The sequence below is a fragment of the Sus scrofa genome, chromosome 15 (assembly GCF_000003025.6).
Source record: "Sus scrofa isolate TJ Tabasco breed Duroc chromosome 15, Sscrofa11.1, whole genome shotgun sequence".
NCBI lineage: Eukaryota > Metazoa > Chordata > Mammalia > Artiodactyla > Suidae > Sus > Sus scrofa.
In genome coordinates, this window is record NC_010457.5 from 11,257,766 (window position 1) to 11,279,581 (window position 21,816).

The 21,816-nt window shown below is 33.7% G+C and overlaps 1 protein-coding gene across 1 annotated transcript in view; it reads left to right on the forward strand.

Annotated features, from left to right (window-relative positions):
- The window catches only part of LRP1B (LDL receptor related protein 1B), a 1,887,165-nt gene that overhangs the window by 1,644,961 nt on the left and 220,388 nt on the right, over positions 1-21,816 (forward strand). Inside the window, 5 exon segments of the mRNA XM_021076285.1 lie at positions 858-980; positions 4,875-5,015; positions 6,717-6,904; positions 12,256-12,439; positions 15,846-15,931. Of these exon segments, the coding sequence (XP_020931944.1) occupies positions 858-980; positions 4,875-5,015; positions 6,717-6,904; positions 12,256-12,439; positions 15,846-15,931 (722 nt within the window).

Genomic DNA, 21,816 nt, shown 5'->3' on the forward strand with positions numbered 1-21,816 from the left:
TATCCTTTGTATGTAAGAAAAGGTAATTCAAAATATTTAAATGATCAAACCTTTATGATGCTATGCATATACTATTAAAGTTTATTGCCTCTGTACAAGTTACCACTTTTAGACTTTTGCTAAAGTTTTATTGCATATTTTAATCAACAACATTTTCCTGCTGGTTAGGGCCCTTGCTAGAGAATACTTTCATGGATCTGTATTTTAAAAGGATCAGTATTCTATTTCATGGACTGATATTCCTAATTTGGTATACATTTATGATTGGGCTTATCTCACCATAAATCTTAATGTATTTCAACACTACTCTTGAAGTCACACAGAAGTTGTATTTTCTTCTTGAAAACAGTAACTTTCTTAGCTCTTTTGATTTTCTTTTCACTTCCATCATAAGCTTTAGCACTTAGTGATCTTTTCAGGTCCATTTTTCACAGAGAAGCAAGGTTTTTATCACTTTACGGCATTACTAAGGCATGAGGTGAGAAAAAATACAGCCACGTTATTACAGTTGAGTGATTTTTCTTATCACATATAAACCTTTGAATTCATCCTTTAGCAAACTTACAAATTGCTAAATGACTTAAAATTTCAGTCACTCCAGAATTCTTGTACATATTAAACTAAAACCTCATATTATATATATTTATGTTTATATATTCAAATACTAGTTATATTGATAAACATCTTAATATATATTATTAATTTATCTGGTGTATTGAGCTAAGTTGTATTTTTTAAATGACCATGAATTATTGAGTGTCTTGAATATAACAACATGTATTCCCCAAACTCCTAATGTGGGGGAAGAAAAAAATAGATGCTCATCTAACTTAATTGTTTTGTGATGTCTTTCTTAGCTCCCAATAATACATGTGATGAAAATGCTTTCATGTGCCATAATAAAGTCTGCATCCCTAAGCAGTTTGTTTGTGACCATGACGATGACTGTGGAGATGGCTCTGATGAGTCACTGCAGTGTGGTAAGTGTATCTGAACTTTTTGTGGAGAAGTTTATCAGGGTAACAGTCTCTTAAAATGACTCATGGAATATATAAAATAACAAAAACTAAGAAATGTGTTCCTTAAATCTCACTAAGGACATATACATTCAGTAATACAGACACATCACATATAACCTCTTTAAACTCTACCATAATGACACCTGTATTTGGAATTCTTGCCTACTTGCTGTAATGTATTCTTTTTAAGAGTCACACTGGAAAATGTTTATAAACATTTTGGTTTTAAGTATTCTGGAGTACTTAAAAAAATATATGGCTGCCTAGTTCAATCTTACAGCCAAATCAAATACTTGGTTCCCGCTGTGGTGCAGTGGGTTAAGAATTTGACTGCAGTGGCTCAGGTCACTGTGGAGGCATGAGTTCGATCTCCAACCCAGTGCAGTGGGTTAAAGGATCTGGTATTGCTGCAGGTGCAGTGTATGTCACAGCTGTGGATTGGATTCACTTCCTGGTTTGGGAACTTGCATATGCCATGGATGTGGCCATAGGAAAAAAAAAAAATGGGGTGAGACAAAAAGAATACAATTCACAGTTATCAGAGAACTGGATACTTAACATTTTTCTTTTGCCTTATCTTCTTATACATATATTTATTTGTTAAAATTTAATATTTTATAAGAAATTTATCTTGGTACATATATATTTATATAATCATCATATCTCTATAATGTATATATAAACATTTTATATATGAGTGTGTGTATATATAACTTGTGATAAAAATTAGTATATTAAAAATTCCCAGTTGAAGTTGAGATCTTATGTAAACCTAGTATTTTTTTAAAAATATTTGAATACATACATGACTAAATATAAAATGAAAAGTGAAATCCATACATACCCATGAAAGGCAGTAGGTGGAGTTTCTTTTTATTTTTTTATTTTTTTTGTCTTTTTGCTATTTCTTTGGGCCGCTCTGGCAGCAGATGGAGTTTCCCAGGCCAGGGGTCAAATCAGAGCTGCAGCCACTGGCCCACGCCAGATCCACAGCAACGCGGGATCTGAGCCGCGTCTGCAACCCACACCACAGCTCACAGCAACGCCGGATCCCCAACCCACTGAGCAAGGGCAGGGACCGAACCCGCAACCTCATGGTTCTCAGTTGGATTCGCCAACCACTGCGTCACAACAGGAACTCCTGGAGTTTCTTTAGTAGATTTGTCCTTCCTCTGCAATGTCTATATCCTTGGTTTTTGATACGAATCTCTTTGAAATCTGTGGATTTGATATTTTATGATCATATCACATTGTCATGAATTCAATGTGAAATTTTAAAAGTTATAACTCATGATGTAAATCTGAAGTAGAGTTATATATTATTAAATGTATTTCCTCTGCTAGATACTGTATTTGGCTGATATGGAGATGAATGAGAGAGATCCCACTAGAAGGAACTACAATCAAAGAGGAAAATCAGAAATACAATATAGAATGATAGCATACATTGTCATATGAGAATAAGAATCACAATACACAAAATCAGAGCTGAGAAGATAATTTTTGAGGCACTAAAAAACAGAAGCAGAGAATATAAGAGGAAATCATATTTAGATGCTAGGAAGCATGAGGTAGTGGTTAAGAGTATGAACCCCAGAGCCAAACAGCCTGGGTCCAAGTCCTTGCTCTGCTAATTAAGTAGCTTCTAGGTGACCTTGAAAAAGTTATTCCACCTCCCTGACCTCAATTTCCTCATCTGTAAAAAAAACATACAATAACGTAGCTTAGCTATTAGAGCTGCTAAGAGAATTAAATGAATTCATATTGTAAAGTGCTTATAAATAGCTGTAGACAAATATTAAATTCTGTGTATGTTTACAAAAATCTATAAATTGACATGGTTGATGAATAGCAATCAGTCTTTTGTGAGGTAAGTTGAAGTTAGAAAGTTAAGCTGAAGCTGGATTCTAAAAAGTCTGAAACACAATGTTAAAGAATTTGTATATAATTATTTTGCCTCTCAATGGCCAGCATACATTTTGAAACAGGAGAAATGTCACAGTCAACTTTATATTTTAGGACCATCTTTTTCAGCAGGGTGGATGAACTATTACCCTGGGAGAGAGGGGCCATAAAGAGAAAATAAACTAGTTAGGAGTTTATTGCGATAGTTCTAATGATTAACACTGTGGTTTGGAACTAAGGCAGAAATGGTGGAATGAAAAGTGCAGAATGGGTCAGAATTCATTTACAGTTAGAGATAGAGGATAAAATAGAATTTCTAGCTTGGATGACTTGGAGGATGGTTTTGCTGTTAAAGGAACTTTGGAATGAGGTTAAGGGGCAGTTTTGCTGGTGCAGGAGAAGAGAGATGAAACAAATAATTAACTTTGGACATTTTGAATATGAAGTGTTAATCAGATAATCACATGAAGCTATATAGTGAGTGTTTGAAAATTTAGTGCTAGAGTATGATCAGGACAAATTATTATTAACTTGACAGCCATCAGCATTAGTATATTTAAAATAGGACAAAGAATGAAATACCCCACACTGTAGAAAAAGGGAAAACTATAGACTGAAGATTGCAATAAGGGCTTCCTCTGTATCATTTTAGGGTAGAACAGGAGAAAAGTTCATACAGAAAGAGGAGAAAAAGGGAATAGCAAAGGCAAAGTTAGAAAGAAGCCTGGGAGAGTAGATTATGAATATTAAGTCCAAGGTAGTATGGACAATAGCATCAAATGCTGCAGAAAAGTGAAGCAGATAGGAGTCAGAGACACTTATGAATTTACCAATTGTCACTTGATATTTGTTAGCTCTTAGAGGAATTTCAGAAAGTAGATATTGCAGAAATGAGATGTTAATGAATGAAAGATGAACTGGTGGTAAGTGAAATCAAGATTGAGGCATACTGGGAAGCAGGGATGTGTTGTTAAGAGTTATGTGGATAGATTTTGGGTTAGAAGAGACTTGATCATAGGTATTGACTGAAGAGGAGGAACTAATGAAGGAGAGGGAGGGAAGAAATACTAGGGAAAGATGTTATTTTAGAGCTATCTAGTTTTGTCATGCAACATGATAAACATCTCAATCATTATTGACACATTTTTTCTATTAAAACTTTATTTTTTAACCATAAAAGTCTTTCTTCCTTCAAAAGTTAAATATTGGCCCACATTTACCAGAAAGTTTATAATATAAATGACATTTTTTATTGTTAACAAACCTAGGAAAAATTCCAATCTAAAACTTTATAATAATCAAAATCAAATTAGTTTTACTTACAAACAAGAATAGATATGAACATTAACAATTGATAGATTGATATTGCGACTTGAATAAAGATTTTGAATGCCTCTAAGAATCAGTATATAGGATAATTACAATAGTTTTTGTGCTTATTGCTTTATAAATTGGCTTTTAATTTTCCTGTTTTAATAATTTCTTTATACTTTCAGTACTGCTTCCCAAACATAAACATGATATTATACATTCTGAAAATTATCTTTATAACCCAGAATCAGTTCATCCACATATTCTAGTACTATATGTAACAAAGCTTAGTCTTGAAAATAATTTTGAGTAGCTTTAATTTTTGTTTTCTCTTCTAAGGGAGACCTTTAGAATATAGATGGTAGGTAAACAGAGATGATGTTCTCAAGTATTGCATTCTTGTTTCCTTATGAAGGAACAATAAGAGTGCCTTCTTTCCAGCTTTGTTTTCTAGACTTTAATTCTATTTCCCAACCACAAATATTTCTTGCAAGTATCACAACTGCCCTAGAAAGAAATGAGAAATATTTCCCATAAGAGGCCTGGGTAATGCACATAGTTAATTAGGTTTAGTGTACATTATGAAATAAACTTTAATGAATATTTGTTGTATGAATTAGAATGTTTCCTTGTCTCCAGGATACCAACAGTGCAGTGCAGAAGAATTTAGTTGTGCTGATGGACGATGTCTTTTAAATACTCAGTGGCAGTGTGATGGAGACTTTGACTGCCCAGACCATTCTGATGAAGCACCTCTAAACCCAAAGTGCAAAAGTGCAGGTACAGAAAATATATAATGTTGTGTTTATCCCAAAATTTGTTTTTTAAAGTCAATACCGTGACCCTAGTTTTTAAGTCTCCTATGGTAATCAATGAGAGGAAATGCAAATAATTAAGAATGTGATACTTCTGTTGATACTATGCAGGATCCTAGGAATCAACCTTGTTTTGTTGCCAAGTCAATGTATTTTGGAACCAATTACAGAAATTTCAGTCTATCAAAAATATGAAGATGTGAGGCAATGAACCAATGACTCCATCAGCTTGCCCTTTTTTTTTTAAAAAAAGTTACTTTTTCTTTTTTTTTAATTTTTAATTTTTTGTCTTTTTTTGTCCTTTCTAGGGCTGCACCTGTGGCACATGGAGGTTCCCAGGCTAGGAGTCTAATCGGAGCTGTAGCCACCAGCTTACGCAACAGCCACAGCAACGCAGGATCCAAGCCACATCTGCAACCTACACCACAGCTCACGGCAACGCTGGATCCTTAACCCACTGAGAGAGGCCAGAGATTGAACCCTCAACCCGATGGTTCCTAGTTGTATTCATTAACCACTGAGCCACAACGGGAACTCCAAAAGTTACTTTTTTTAATACATTATTTTATGTGAGGATAATTTCCCTGTATGGAACTATTTGAAAATTTAATTATAAAAGAACTTAAGATTTATTTATTTATTTATTTATTTATTTATATTTTTAGGGCCGCACCCATGGCATATGGAGGTTCCCAGGCTAGGGGTCTAATTGGAGCTGTAATCACTGGCCTATACCACAGCCACAGCAATGCGGGATCCGAGCCACATCTGTGACCTACACCACAGCTCCCTGCAACGCCAGATTGTTAACTCTCTGAGTGAGGCCAGGGATCGAACCCATATCTTCCTGGATGCTTGTCAGGTTCGTTAACCACTGAACCATGACGGGAACTCCAAGAAGTTAAGATTTACTGAGATGAAGTCAATGTTATTCAGACTTAGGCAAAATGAAATGTTATATATCATATGAACAGAAATATATACATAAGCCAAAATTGGTGTATTTTTCACTTTACTATTCCAAAGATTGAATACATAGTTATAAATTTAGAATGAACCCAATTACTTTTTTCGTGCAGTTTACATGTTAATATGCTTTATTTTATCATGTGTGATAATGAATAATGTTCAAATTAACGGTTATGAATAGCTGCAAAACCTGAACTCCTTTCTCTAGCTTTATTTGGAACAACTATTATTCAATACAAGTGTCTTTTATGTGCCTGGACTTAAAAATGTCAATGTTATAATTCCAGGAAGGGAAAAATTTAGGAATGTCTATTCTAGATCCTTAATTTTTAGTGACATATAATTTCTCAGAGACCTATGGCTTGAGGGAAATGTCAAGCTGTCTTTACACTTTTGAACTTATTCTTCACAATATAGAAGACAGACGTACTCCATTAATTCTACTATAAATGCTTATTTTGGTTGTTAATTTTCAATGTAAAACTAGGTTTGCCGTGTGTTGAACATGAAAGTGTAATTTGCCTCTGATTTTCTTTATATATAAAATACTACAGTGAATATAACACATTTTATATATACCTATATTTACTATAATTTTTGACAGACACATTATCATATTTGGGAATGTTTTCAGTATCCGTAGTGTAAAAAAATGGCATGCCTTTTATGTTCCATTTGTTTTATTTTCTTTTTCCAGAACAGTCATGCAACAGTTCATTTTTTATGTGCAAAAATGGCAGGTGCATTCCCAGTGGAAGTCTTTGTGACAATAAGGATGACTGTGGTGATGGCTCAGATGAGAGAAACTGCCATATAAATGAATGTTTGAGTAAGAGAATCAGTGGATGTTCTCAAGATTGTCAGGACCTTCCAGTCAGTTACAAGGTAGGTACTCATCAAAAATAGCAAATCATGTGATATGTTAGAATGTAAGATAATAAAAATTACTTAATCCAATATAGCTATAAAAATTAAAGTCATCATAATATTATTAGTTAAAGCTACTTAAATGGAGAGTTTCTGTATAAGCAAACTATGATAATAGCACACTATAAAAACTGTTAGACTATACTCAGGCAGACGAAAAAAAATTTTTTTCTTGTGACATGCAAAAGTTCCCAGGCCAGGGGTTGAAACCCAAAATAGTTTTCTAATAAATGCTGAACATAAAGAAAAAAGTAAGCAAAGGAAGATCAGTGCTTGGGAAAGATCCTGCTGTTAATAGCTGTGTAAATATGTATTCAACTCTCTTAAATTCCCATTTGTCCCTTCATTTTTCCTCTCATACATCTCTGAAGTGGATGGGGCTAATCATTTATTTCCCATAGAATTGGAGAATACAACATTTTTTCATATAAACAGGAAGAAAAATAGACTACAGATAAATTATTAGAACTGAATACAGGTACACAAAATAAATCATGCCTAATATTCTCATTGCTTTTCATTGGTACCATTTTCATGAAGAAGGTAATTCACTGACAAAATTGATTGACAGAAATAGCTTTTGAAAACATCTCGTTTCAATATGTTGTAATGGAGGATGCATACAAACAAAATATTGAAGTTAAGTGGTACATTAGGTTAAAATCAATTATGTAAATGTGGGAAAACACATGTAAAAGCAATTCAGCTGGAAATTAGTCTTTTTAACTGGACGGTAGCTCTGCATGAGTCAGCAGAAGCACATGGCTCCTATGAAACAGAGGCAGTCTAAGGCCAATTAAGAGTAGTATAGAGGTTAGATTCTGCTCTACTGAGCTCTGTGCTGATCAGAATAGTCCTGGGGTACTGTGCCCAGTCATGGACATGACATTTTAAAGGGAAACTTGACAAAATGTAGTGTATCTACATTTGTACATTAAGTGGCATAAGGGGTCTGGAAAATACTTTTGGAAGTTTCACCTATAGCAAAATGACTGGTCATCTGTGTTTAAATATATGAAGTACAAGAATCGGGAGCATACCTTGCCTGATTGTTTCAAAGGTTGGAATTAGGAGTTGGAAGTGAATTCTGTTCAATATAAGGAAGACTTTTAGAACATTATAATTCTTTACATTGGAATCAGCTGCCTCATTTCTCACATCTAAAAGTGTTTTACTGGGGGCTCAGTGGCTTTCTTTAAAAAATACTAGAGAAAAAAAAAATGTCTGTTGCAGAGATGCTTGGCTTTTTCCCCAGCCAGTTCTGTCTAACGATAAATTCAGCCAAACAACTATTTTGCCATTTTTAATCTTTGACTTTCTGGTGTTATGATTAAGATTAAGATTAACTACATTGGTCAGTGTATATAGCTATAACCTAAAAAGTACAATAATCATTTCCCCCCGTGTAAACATAGAGATTAAAAAGTAAAATACCGATAAAGCTATATTTATAAAAAAAGTTTTTAGACAAAATATTTAGTAACAAGAATTGGATAAGCTCATAGATAAAACGCAAATGTGCTGATTCCCAAACACTCTGTATAGGTAGAAGGAGACAAAACAAATAAGCCAGGATAGCTCTTAATGAGATGAGTATATGTCAGATAATTAATTTTGGCAGTAAATATTTTGAAACCCAAATAAATGGAAAAAATATTATTGGTGATTTATGTATAATTAATATAGAAATGTTTCCAAATAATCAGGGAATGTTTTATATAACTATTAGAGATGATAGTTAAGATTTTATAATATTATAAATAATAATCTATTTCTATCATTTAGACTATATGTCTACCTATACATCTATTTTTCTGCCTAAAATTTAAATTTCAAAATAGATTTATTAGTGTTTATCCTGTGTGTGTTTAAAATCTGTCATAACAATCTGAGAGATAAAATGTAAAAACTATAGACTATCAATTGTGACCTTTTGAAGTAATATCCAAAGTGAGTTTTAATATTTTTTTAAGAAATACTGAGTGCCCAGAGATTCCCTATTTAGAAAACTACTCTTGGTAGAAGTAGGTCTTACTCAGAAAGCCATGCTAAATCATACTAATTTAATTACTTTATAAGATTCCTCACACAAAAATAGTTGTTTATTGATACCTTTAAAATATCAGTATTTTCACTTTGACTTATCTGAAGGAGTCATAGAATGAAATGAGAATCCTAGTTGAAATAGACAAAGTATTTAATTATTCAGAAAGTCCATGTATATGATAGCAACAAAACTGCTGTGAATAATGTTCCTAAATATATAACATGTCAAAACTAATGAATAAAATAAAATACCTACTGGGAGGAGCAAGACCATTCAAAAATTGAAGAAGCTAAGAGTAAAATCATGAGATTGAAGCAAAGATTCAATGCAAATATTTTACATGTTGTGTTGAGATACATATGTTACTTTAATATGGAGATATATATTTATATATATATTATTTTTCTGAAAATTTATTTATAGGAGATTGAGTAAAAAATATTACAAACAACAAAATGCTTATCTCGGGAGTTCCCATGTGGCAGAGCAGAAATGAATCTGACTAGTATGCATGAGGATGCAGGTTTGATCCCTGGCCTCTCTCAGGGGTTAAGGATCTGTCATTGCCATAAGCTGTGATGTAGGTCACAGACATGGCTCCCATCTGGCATTGCTGTGGCTGTGGTGTAGGCCAGGAGCTGTAGCTCTGATTTAACCCCTAGTCTGGGAACTTCCAAATGCCTTGGGTGTGGCCCTGAAAAAAAAAAGCAAAAAAAAAAAAAAAAAATGTTTATCTATTTTGGGAAAAAAATTCCAGCTCATGCATTTCTCTTTTTCAGGGAATGGGGAAAACTATCCAGTAACCTATTTTTCATTACAATATCAGCAGAACATGACAGATTCTCCTCCAAATTTTGCAATAAAATGAAAATTGCATATAAAAGCAAAATTTAGACCTTCTGGACTGTGAACAATTCACATGCTTACTATAAAACAAATACACTAGATCAAACTATTCAAAAGGGAGTAATAACTCTCAACTTAAGCAAGAATCTTATTTTGATGGGAAGGATAACTTACCATGTGAAAATAAATACACTTATGGGAGATAAATGTTTCAATGTGTGTATTAGAAATAAGATAATCAATACTGTTACTTTCTATTAAATATAGATGAATATCTCTTTTATCTTTGAGGACACAAATTATTATTTTTTTTCATTCAGTTTATGAACGTTAGGTTTAGTAGAATTTCCCACAAATGGCTTTTAATTATGGGGAACAAAATTGTTTTTGTTAAAACAGGTTAATGGACTAAGAAGGAAATTATCTTTTTTTAAATCTCTTTTAAGAAACAGATCTTTAAAAAACCTTAAAATCCTTATTTCATCTGTATATAGAAATGTACATTAATTTGGCAACTTTTATCAATTTTATCTTTAAGAAATTTATTTTCTATAAATGTGTTTTTATCCAAGCCAACTTATTTAATACAATAGTTGTATAATCCTGACTAGCCATTCAAAGTGATTTTCAGGAACCCTCTTAGAATTGATATTCTGTTTCTTTTCATAATACTCTTTTTGGGAGGAATTTAACACATTCTCACCTGTCCTCAAGTACCCCTTGAATTCAACCCTACCCTGTGTCTGCCTGTGTGTCTTCTGTTTCTGGGTCATGTGATCTAATTTCCAATTCTTTTCACTGATAACTTTTTGTAGCTTATTAGGTTTGTCTTAATTAATTTTTAAATTATGGTGAAATATATGATATAAAATTTATCATTTTAACTATTTTTAAGTGTATACTTCAGTATCATTTAGCACCTTTCTCTCTTTTTTTCTTTTTGCCATAGCATTAGCACCAATTCCCCCTAACTTCCTAAATCAGGTAGTAGGAGGGATCTTCTCAAGGAAAAGTAATATTGTCAAGGCTCAGATATGATAAGGAGAATTTGGAAAATTCAATTGTGGCTTTTGCTTTGATTTCCTTGCTTCCTAATGCATTTTGGAGATTATAAAAATGTTTAAAATTGGTTATGATTATTAGATAAGTATTGGTATATAGATTGTTAAAGATAAAAGTACCAGGAGTTAAAGGGATTCTTTCTTGTAAAAGGACTTAGGAAACTTTTGAGCACTTTCAGATGAAGTTGTTCCTTTTCCATGTAACGAGCACCTTTTTTTTGTACTTAAAAATTTCTACTCCTCAATTAATTGTTTGCTGATTATTTAATAAGCACATGTATCTCTCTAATATTTCACCAATAGATGCAAAGACACAAATGTTTATTATGAATAATTCTTAAATACTAGCTTTTCTTAACAACCTAGATTTTCTCCTTGATTCACTATCCTCTTCAGTATTCACAAGTCCCTTTATTCAAAGGCCACTAAGTAGCCTTTGATCATAGTCGTTTGGCAAATTATAGGTTCATTTTGTATAATTATAATTCTTACATCCTACTTGGAAGGGACTGAGTATAGAATTGCAAGACCAGTCACAGCACTGTATTAGTTTCAGGAATACAAAGATGTACATGGCATGACACTATTCTCAGAACTGATATATCAGTTAGTAAAGATCACAGAATCATCAGTCTTACAAAACATGATAGAGAGCTAAAAAAAAAAAAGATGACTTGATGCACATTGTCATGACAGTGAAACTGTGGTAATTTTTTATTTCTCCACACATTAACATGTTTTGTTAAGGAGTCACACCCAGTCAATAAATATTAATTGAGCCTTACTATTTGTTAAAAATTACAGACAGCCTCAGATCTCCTACCAGCTTTATGTAGACAATATCGCCTTTGTGCTTCTAGGTTTCTCATGGGTTAACTAAGGATAATAATGCCTATGTCATAGATTTCTGCAATGCTCTATGACAAAGTATGCCATAATAATACAAGTGACAATGCTGGTAATTTTCAAAGCTATACATTAGGGTTAATCCTTATGACTGTTAAAATCTCCTCAAAACACAATATAGTACAATAGAAAAAGAACAAAATTGATGCTTTTGTTTTGTTTTCCTTGCCATTCTCTAGCTATAGAGCTTTCTAAGTGATGTCATTTAACCTTTGTAATCTTGCCAACCTTAGAAGATCAAATGAAGATATTTGAAAGAATGCTGTTTTAATTTCAACTTTACATAATATATGTAATACTTATTAAAGGTTAATTGCTGAGGGACAAAAAGACTTGCTATTATCTTTTTTTTAGATGATTTTCTTAGTTGAATCATGCTAAAGGGATATCCAATCGAAAGAGACAGTGACAAGGATATGAATTGATTATGCTCGTTTTTCATTCTCCAGTGCAAATGCTGGCCTGGATTTCACCTGAAGGATGATGGTAAAACATGTGTAGACATTGATGAATGCTCTTTGGGCTTTCCGTGTAGCCAGCAATGCATCAATACATATGGGACCTACAAGTGCCTCTGTACGGATGGATATGAAATACAACCTGATAACCCAAATGGCTGCAAATCACTCTCAGGTATTGAATTGAATTTATCCACTGATCCAGCCTCAGTTATACACATAGATCCTGAACTTTATAGCTATTTTTTTGAATTCGCTTGCTGTTTCTGAGAAATCAAAATTCTTTATTGCCCTTAGCATGGGAATCTGTCATTCTGATTTTGTGTGTTGTCCATGCACTACTTTGTTTGAAATACCATTACAGTGTAGTCTTGTGAATTATTAAAATTTTCTAGATTTTGAGAACAAGTAAAAAGAACTCTCTAGAACTCCTTCCTGCTGAACTACAAGTTCTTGGGAGTAGGTTTGGCCAGGACTATTAAAGAGCATGTTATGACAGTGCCCTAATATTTTTTTCTTTCTCCTCTATACCACACATATTCATATATATGTGCCATGGAGAACAATAGGTAAAAAATAATAATGGTAATAATATGACAACAATAACAGTAAATCAGCCATAAAAGACAATTTGAATCTTTCCAGTGATTCAGCAAATATATTAAACTTCTGTTTATTCCTAGTAATGTTTGACTCTATAAATTAGAAAATTATATAAAATGTAGCCTGTAACTTAAAATATATTATGATTTATTAGGGGAAAAATCAAACTTTCTAAAATTACGCAAAACAATATACTGTAGTAACTGATAAAATGGGTCAAAAAAGGCACATAAGATGTCTCTATTCCCCTTACTTGATATTGAGCATAATGAATCAAATAGTATTACCAGGTTTTTTTTTTAACATATTTATGTTGGTGACAACATTTAAAACATTAGATGTTTTCTCATCTACTTTCATAAAATGAATAACAGGGATAGAAATTTAAAAGTTAATCTTTTAACTAGTTCAAATATTGTACATTATGGAGACAAAGCAATTCCTTTCAATTTTTATTCTACTCTCACTTATTCTTTGAGTGTTTATCCTGAATCAATTTGTGTATTATTTGGGGCACATTGTTTTGTCTACCACCCTACCCTTTTGTTGTTCTTGGCAAGTTCATGACTTTCCATCTCATTCATTTTGTGACACGGGATGAGAAGAAGAGATAAAATCTCTAAACCACTCATTTTTAAACTTTTCATAAAAGAATCGTATGAAGGAGGTGGTATTTAACTTAGCGTAATATCTTCAAGTATCATCCACATTGTTTCAAATGGCAGGATTTTACTTTTCTTATGGCTAAACAAATCCTATTCATCTGTTGATGGACACTTAGATTGTTTCCATGATTTGGCTATTGTGGATAATGCTACAATAAATATAAGAGTGCAGATATATCTTTGATATCCTGTTTTCACTTCCTTTAGATATATACCCAGAAGTGAGAGTGCTGGATGTTAGTTTTATCATTTTTATTATTTTTTGAAGCAACCTCCATACTGTTTTTCATAGGGGTTGGACCAATTTATATTTCTACCAATGGAGCACAAAGGTTGTCTTTTCCTCCTTCACCACCAACATTTAACTCTTGTCATTTTTATGACACAAACAGAAATTTGTTCTGCTGCAAATCTCTTTGTCCCTAACTGTGTAATAGGGACATGAATATGTGACAGCACTGTCTAGAACAAGCGTGAGCTGATGCCTCATTATGGTGTTGATTTGTATTTCCCTGATGATTAGTGATGTTGAGCACCTTTTCATGTGCCTTTTGGCCATTTGTATATCTTCTTTTGAAAAATGTCTATTTAGTTCCTCTGCCCATTTAAAAAAATCAGACAGTTTATTTTTGTTATTGATTTGTATGAGCTCTATATATTTTTGGATAATAATATCTTATCATATATGTTATTTGTATTTTCTCTCATCCCATATGTTGCCTTTTCATTATGTTCTGGGTTTCTTTTGCCTGCAGAAGTTTTTTGTTTGTTTAATACTCCTACTTGGTGATTTTTTGATTTTGTTTTTTGTCTGGCAAAAACATCATTGTCAGAACCAGTGTAAAGGAGTTTTTAGGCAAAAATGTCATTGCCAAAACCAGTGTAAAGGTGATTTTTCTCTTTCTCTCTAGGGTTTCAAGGTTTAAGTTCTTACGTTTTAAGTTGTAAAGAACTACCTAAGTATTGAGGTGGAACACCATTTATTAATTTTATAATTGTAAATATAGAACTATATTGATGAGATGGCCAGGCACCTTGAACCTGAAAGCCAACTCTTAAGTAGGGTTCTGAGTCTTAATTTAGCCTCAACAGAAAGACTGGAATGAGTAGAGGCAGTGCCATCGCTGGTAGAAGGTGATGTCCAGCATCTGTGGCACACATTTCTAATCCCTGACATAGAATACAGTGAAACATAGTATAGTGTGCTACATATTATATATTCTGTGAAACTAAGGGCTAGAAGAAGGAAAGTAGTAAGTTTGAACATAAAACAAAGAGGACAACATTCTATAACAATAAATGACTTATAATGAATCCTTATTAAATTATATAGTGACTACCTCTTTTATTTTTTTTCTAATTTTTGTTCTGACATTAAATTTTCTTACCCCAGAGTTCCTGTTGTGGTTCAGCAGGTTAAGAACTTGATACAGTGTCCGTGAGGATGCTGCTTCAGTCCTGGGCCCGCTCAATGGGTTAAGGATCCCACATTGCTGCAAGCTGTGGTGTAGGTTGCAGAAATGGCTCAAATTCCACATTGCTGTTACTGTGGTTGTGGCTGTGGTGTAGCTTGGCGATTTCAGCTCAATTCAGCCCCTAGCCCTGTAACTTCCATATGCTGCAGGTGCAGTGGTACAAAGAGAAAACATTTTTTTCTTACCAAGCAACTAAGTATATGAATGCATCTTAGAAAGACAAATGTTTCAAATGAGTTTGATCTTTATATATATGAAGCTTAGTCATATTATTTTTATTATCTTTCCTAGAACAAATGAGATACTAAATCATGTGGGACAAACAAGAAGGAAATCAAGACTATTTTACTTGAGGGAAGCCACTAGGTGGATGAAAAATGTTCATGTAGATGGTGAAACTTTTGTTTTTTACCAAAGTCTGTCTGAGATGATAGCTGGTTGTTTGACTATCAAGAGAGAATTTCTGATTTATAAATGTTTGGCTGTACTGTAGTTTTCTAAGATAGGTGCAGATTATCCTTTTCTGAAATTTACTTAAAAATAAGATTTTAAGTGGATATTTTCCACTAATTCCAAATAAATTAGACAGTTTAATAATCAAGAAAACTGAGATGAAGAGAGGGATTTGGAATTGTCTTGATTTCCTATATTGCATAAATATCTGCTTTATTTTCACGTTATTATCAGCTGAGGTGCTCAGTATAAATTTTTTAACCATTAATCCTACCAGAGGGCACTGCATTTGAACTTGCATTGCTGTAGTAACTAAACTGAGACTAAGCAGAGTTGAAAACCATAAATACTAAAAGTATAATATGTTTCTTGTCTTGGCATGTAGATGAAGAACCTTTTCTAATTCTTGCTGACCATCATGAGATAAGGAAAATTAGCACTGATGGCTCCAACTACACACTTTTGAAACAGGTATGATGTTTCCATGATGATTTCATAATATGTAATATGGTTACTCCAGATATGCATTGGAGCTGTAGCAAAACCTCATAATTAAAACTTTTGAAGCATGTATTTTTATCATAAATTTTCTTTTGTTTGAATTGTCCAGGTGATGGCCTCTAACTTGTCACATCACATCATATCAAAGTAAAAGATGCAAACTATAATTAATGCAAGGAAAAAACTATCTTGAGAATAGCTAGATTAGGGGAAATATAAAATTCTCTTTTAAGGTATTTTGTGCATTACTCAAATTGTCTCCCCCACCCCAGCTTTAAAAATAAACACCTCTTCCAGAACTTCATGTTTCCATTCTTAGAACTAGAGGAATAGAATGGGGTTGATGATCCCTAGCCTTTAAAATTTGGAATTACCAAGGGAGCAAAAGTATGATTGTAATCCAGTCATAATTAAAAGGTTATGAAGTGGGTATATTGAACTCTACCATCTTCATCCCTCAACCCATTCACTTCAAGAGAATCTGGGCTTCTGTCCCATTTTGATTTTAAGTTCTGTTGTCAGAGATTATTTATATATGTTATTTGAGATGAAAAGGAATGATTTCCATTTTAGGAAGGATAGAAATGTGGATTGTTATAGCATAAAATCAAATCATTAAAACTAGAGCGTAAGATGAAGAAAGACATTCATGCAGTGACTTTTTAGCAACATGAAAAATACTTAACTAAAATATTTTTTCTACTCACTCATGAGATCCTCCACTGCTATAGTTAAGAGTTTCATTCAGTTTGCTTAAGAATTTAGTCATACTTTAAGTGTAAATATTCATTAGCAAGTATGATATTGACTCTTCCTGAAAGAGATTTTTTAGCTTCTCATTGAAAATGAAAATTTCACATGAAAATGTAGATTTCTGTCCACTAATGAAAAAATAAAAATGTGTAGCATTGTTGGGCTCACATGCCTGAGTGGACACAGTCCAAGTTGCAAAGCAGCTATCACTTTCATATAAAACCCATGTTCTCAGCTCACCAGAACCCTCAGACCTTCTTACCTCATGTATACTTGTCTTATTCAGGAATGTCAGTGAGGTTTAGACTCTTGAGTTTGGAGTGTGCCACCAATATCCACTGTATCATATTTCCTCTTTCTCTAATTCTGCACCTTACAATAATGGGTAAAACAAAATACTTTCATGTTATTTGTAAAAATAGTCAATTTAAAATATAAAAATTAGATGACTATTTAAGAAATGAGTAATACCTAGGAGATGAGGGCAAAGATTTAAGTTTGCATAACAGCTTTAAAATGGAAAAGTTTGTGTTTCCAAAATGGTTTTCTACATTAACTTATTTTTTTCCTGCCCAGTGTAATTTTAAGCTTAAACTCACACAGTATTGAAAATTATCACTTTCTCTTAAGAATGTGTCTCCATACCTTGCGCGAGCCTTTCAGTACCTTCAAATTTAGGTGTGCAAGCTATTGATTTCCTTGTATGGTCTCTGCAAAAGGGATATTTTTATGTTTTCTTTACTAAGATTTGTTTTTGGTTTTGTTTTATTTTTAGCATTTCTTCCTCAGATTGTACTATCTCAAAGGGAGAAAATTCTCTTGTCAGAATACTCTATTTATAATCTCAGCTGAACAACAAATTTAACTAGTATAGTAACAATGTTTATTATCTTCATGAAAGAACTGTATCAGAGCCTCAGTGGAAGCTCCTTGCTTTATTTATTTTCCTAACCTGTGGCTCAAAATATTTCTGCTACCCCACCACCCCTTGTGGGTTTTTGTTTGTTTGTTTGTTGTCTTTTTAGGGACGCACCTGCAGCATATGGAAATTCTCAGTCTAGGGATTGAATCAGAGCTGCAGCTGCCTGCCTACTCCACAGCCACAGCAACACCAGATCTGAGCTGCATCTGTAACCTACAGTGTAACTCATAGCAATGCCAGATCCTTAACCACTGAGCAGGGCCAGGGATCAAACCCACATCCTCATGGATACCACATGGATCCTTTACCCCTGAGCCATAATGGGAACTCGTATCAGAGACTGTTTTTCGTGGAGAAAAATAATTCTTTTCTCTATACATTCATACAACCAGACATTGTAATGTACACTTTCCTATAGTGCTTTTTCCCTGGTGGTAATAACTTTAGACTATTGCCAATCACTAGGACCTAAGTAGGGATGAATTTCAGACAGTTTCTTAGTGTAGTTTATGGAAATGAGGAGGGAATGAGGAAGATGAGTAAGTACCTGCGGACCCTGGACACCTGAGATATTGGAGAGCATTCGTTAGTGGTGACACTGAGTGAGGACATAAAGATCCAAGAAACAAAAGGCAAGCCTTAAAGTTTTGCCTCTGGGCTGTTTTAAATACATCATTTTTGTCAAGAAACTCTTATTCTTTTTTTAACCACAATTTCTTTGTAGTATTATAGAAATTTTCAAGGAGTTCTAAGTAGTAAAAACCTTTTTCCCCAAAGATTTTGTCTGCACTTGCAGACTGAAATAGATAATACCAGTATTTGTCTCTCCACATTTTTATCACTCAAAATAAATGAAAAGATTCCTTGCCTTAATTTTTTTTTGGAAGTTTTTTGTGTAGAAAATTAAGAAGAATAAATTACCCTAATATGTTAATTCTATTCTCTTTATTATATTCAGTAACAATCTCATGAAGCTTTATAACATAAAATTATAACAACTGATAGATTTTTTAACCTATATATTCTAAAACATAGTTATAGCTAGGACAGCTATAACTTAGATATATACAACACATTTAGAAAATGTACTTTAATAACATGGATTTTGGAAATGAAAATTAATCAAGTAGCTTTCCAATATGTTATCCAATTCAATTCTGGCAGTGCCTTTTATTCCAATAAAATTGAATAGAAAAACAAAACACAATTTCCTAAATTAATCATCTTGAACTGAAGGGTGCAAAACTTCAGCCACAGAAATAAAAGAAGCAAATAGGATTTTGATGAAACCAATTTTCAACTCTGAAACCAGTGGGATAACTCTAGAGTTTAGGTATTATTTTGACCATGCCCTTGGCTGTTTTAATGTTCCTTGCATATGATTTTGCAGAGAGCTCTGTACTGTTTTCTGTGGGGATTAAGAGTAAAGCTGTAGAAAAATGACCATTTTGGCTAGATACATGTATCAGCATTCAGACCTTCAATTTCTCCGCATTCACAGCTTTAACTTAAATAGTTGGTTGACTTACTAAATTTGGAATTGGATTTTCATTATGTAAATTGATTATTATAAAGAAAGGAATAGGGTAAGTCTGCCATGACTGGGGATTGTGGGTAAATCTTTGCTCAATTCAGAGACAAGTTTTTCTCTACTTTTTTCCCTATAGGACTAATTTACCCATCTGAATTGCTAGGCCATCACAGAACTCTAACCTATTTACCTTATTTTTCAAGTGAGAAAAGCATTTGAACAGAAAGAAGATTGTAGACTACTCTTAAAATGAATTTATTAAACCTTCTACAGAACTTGGAATATATTCAATTTATGTTTTAGAATTTTTTTTTTTTTTTTGTCTTTTTAGGGCCGCACCCGCAGCACATGGAGGTTCCCAGGCTAGGGGTCCAATCGGAGCTGTTGCCACTGGCCTATGCCAGAGCCACAGCAACGCCAGATCAGAGCCATGTCTGTGACCCACACCACAGCCCATGGCAACACCAGATCCTCAACCCACTGAGTGAGGCCAGGGATCAAACAGGCAACCCCGTGGTTCCCAGTCAGATTTGTCTCCACTGTGCCACGACGGGAACTCCATGTTTTAGAAATTTAATTGATTTTACATAGACATTTTCTTAGATATGAATGCTTACGTGTATTTAGTTGTTATCCTCCAGTATTTAGCATGTAAATAAATATTTAATGAATCTTTTGAATCTGAAACTAAATATTAGTTGCATAATTTTAGCACTTATAATCAACATTCTTGATTAGCAATGCTGTCAGTAAGAAGTAATTGCATTTATTCATATGGGCATAATGCAATTAGGCTATTTTAGGTTATTTTTATAATCTGGAGCTGAAGAAAAAGAAATTGCTCCTTTTAAGCCAAATAAAGCATAACATATGAATCTCTGATTTTTAATACCATCACCCCTAAATTTAGCCCAGCTAAGAGAAGAAAGAAATAAATATTTGCCAGAACCTTCTCTGAGTTGCTTCCATACATAGGCCACCCTTTGTCTTAGAGATTGTTGGAAAGAAATAAAATCTGAACAGCAAAAATTTAGCTTTGTCCTGAATCTTATAAAGAAGTGTACAAATCTGATCCAGTGTTATTATAAAATTCTGAATTTTGAGAATAGATGTAGAAACTGAACTTGGGCATGAGAATTACCATCCTTCCCCAAACCAGGCAAGAACAAACCACACACACACACACACACACACACATCCCAAAAACAAAAAACTAACTCCTTAAAGGTGCTAATCCTTACTTATAGGACTGCAAGTACTCATAAACAACCTCTAAAACAATTTGAGACTTAACTACAAAGTTAGGGTGAATATTGATATAAAGATACCATGAAGATCTCATCTCTGGAGCTTTTCCAAGTGTCTGTATTGTCTTTTTTTAGGGCCACACCTGCGGCATATGGAAGTTCCCAGGCTGGAGTTTCCATTGTGGCATAGCAGAAACGAATCTGACTAGTAACCACGAGGTTGCAGGTTCCATCCCTTGCCTTGCTCAGTGGGTTAAGGATCTGGCATTGTCGTGAGCTGTGGTATAGGTTGCAGATGCAGCTCGGATCCTGCTTGGCTGTGGCTGTGGTGTAGACCAGCAAGCAGCTGTGACCCCTAGCCTGGGAACCTCTATATGCCATGGGTATGGCCCTAAAAAGCAAAAAGCAAAAAGCAAAAAAAAAAAAAAAGGAAACTACCCAGGCTTAGGGGTCGAATTGGAGCTGTAGCTACAGGCCTCACTACAGCCACAACAACATAGGATCTGAGCTGCATCTATGACTACACCACAGCTCACGACAATGCCAGATCCTTTACCCACTGACCGAGGCCAGGAATTGAACTTGCGTCCCCATGGATGCTAGTCAGATTCGTTTCCATTGAGTCATGATGGTAACTCCAGTATCAATTATTTTTTAATATGTAAGAGATAATATATTAATAAACTGTTCAACCCTGTAAGGGCGTTAACACATTTGAAAGTCAATCCAAGTTCTCTTAGTTCATTGGGGTAGTCAGTCTATGATCTCTAACAATAGGTTAGAATTAAATCAACCCCTAAGCAATCATTTGAACAACTCAACAGCTAAGAAGATTCCTAAATCCTAATATGCCATCCTCAAATCAAATCAGTTAAATGGTATCTTGAAGATGCTGTGGCATCCAGAAACCCAGCTGAATTCATGTTCATTTTTGTACCTGCTAAAATTGCATTAATCATGAGTCTAAAGGGAGGGATCTCCTTGCATTTGCACCACATGGAATACAAAGATGTAGACTACACATTTCCTCTTTGCTCAAATACTCAACCTGAGTTTTTAACTTTTAAATTCTAATATGGCACTGCATTGCCTAATGGGCCACTTGAAGTGTGAGGAAGAAAACAGAAGGGAAAAAATTCATTTATGTTGTTGAGACAAAGGCTTTTGGGGAAATCTAATTTTTAAACCCGCTTTTCTGACTTTCATCAGATGTCTATCCGGAGATCATCCCTAATTTAGATATAATATGCTCATAACAACATCAGATTTATATTTATATTTATATTTAATGGTAAACTAAAGTGAGAATTTTTTCATTTCTCTCTCTAAAAGCAGTTTTGTTCTACATTACTAGATATTTACTTTAACCATTAACTATAGTAATTAAAAAATTTTCCTACTT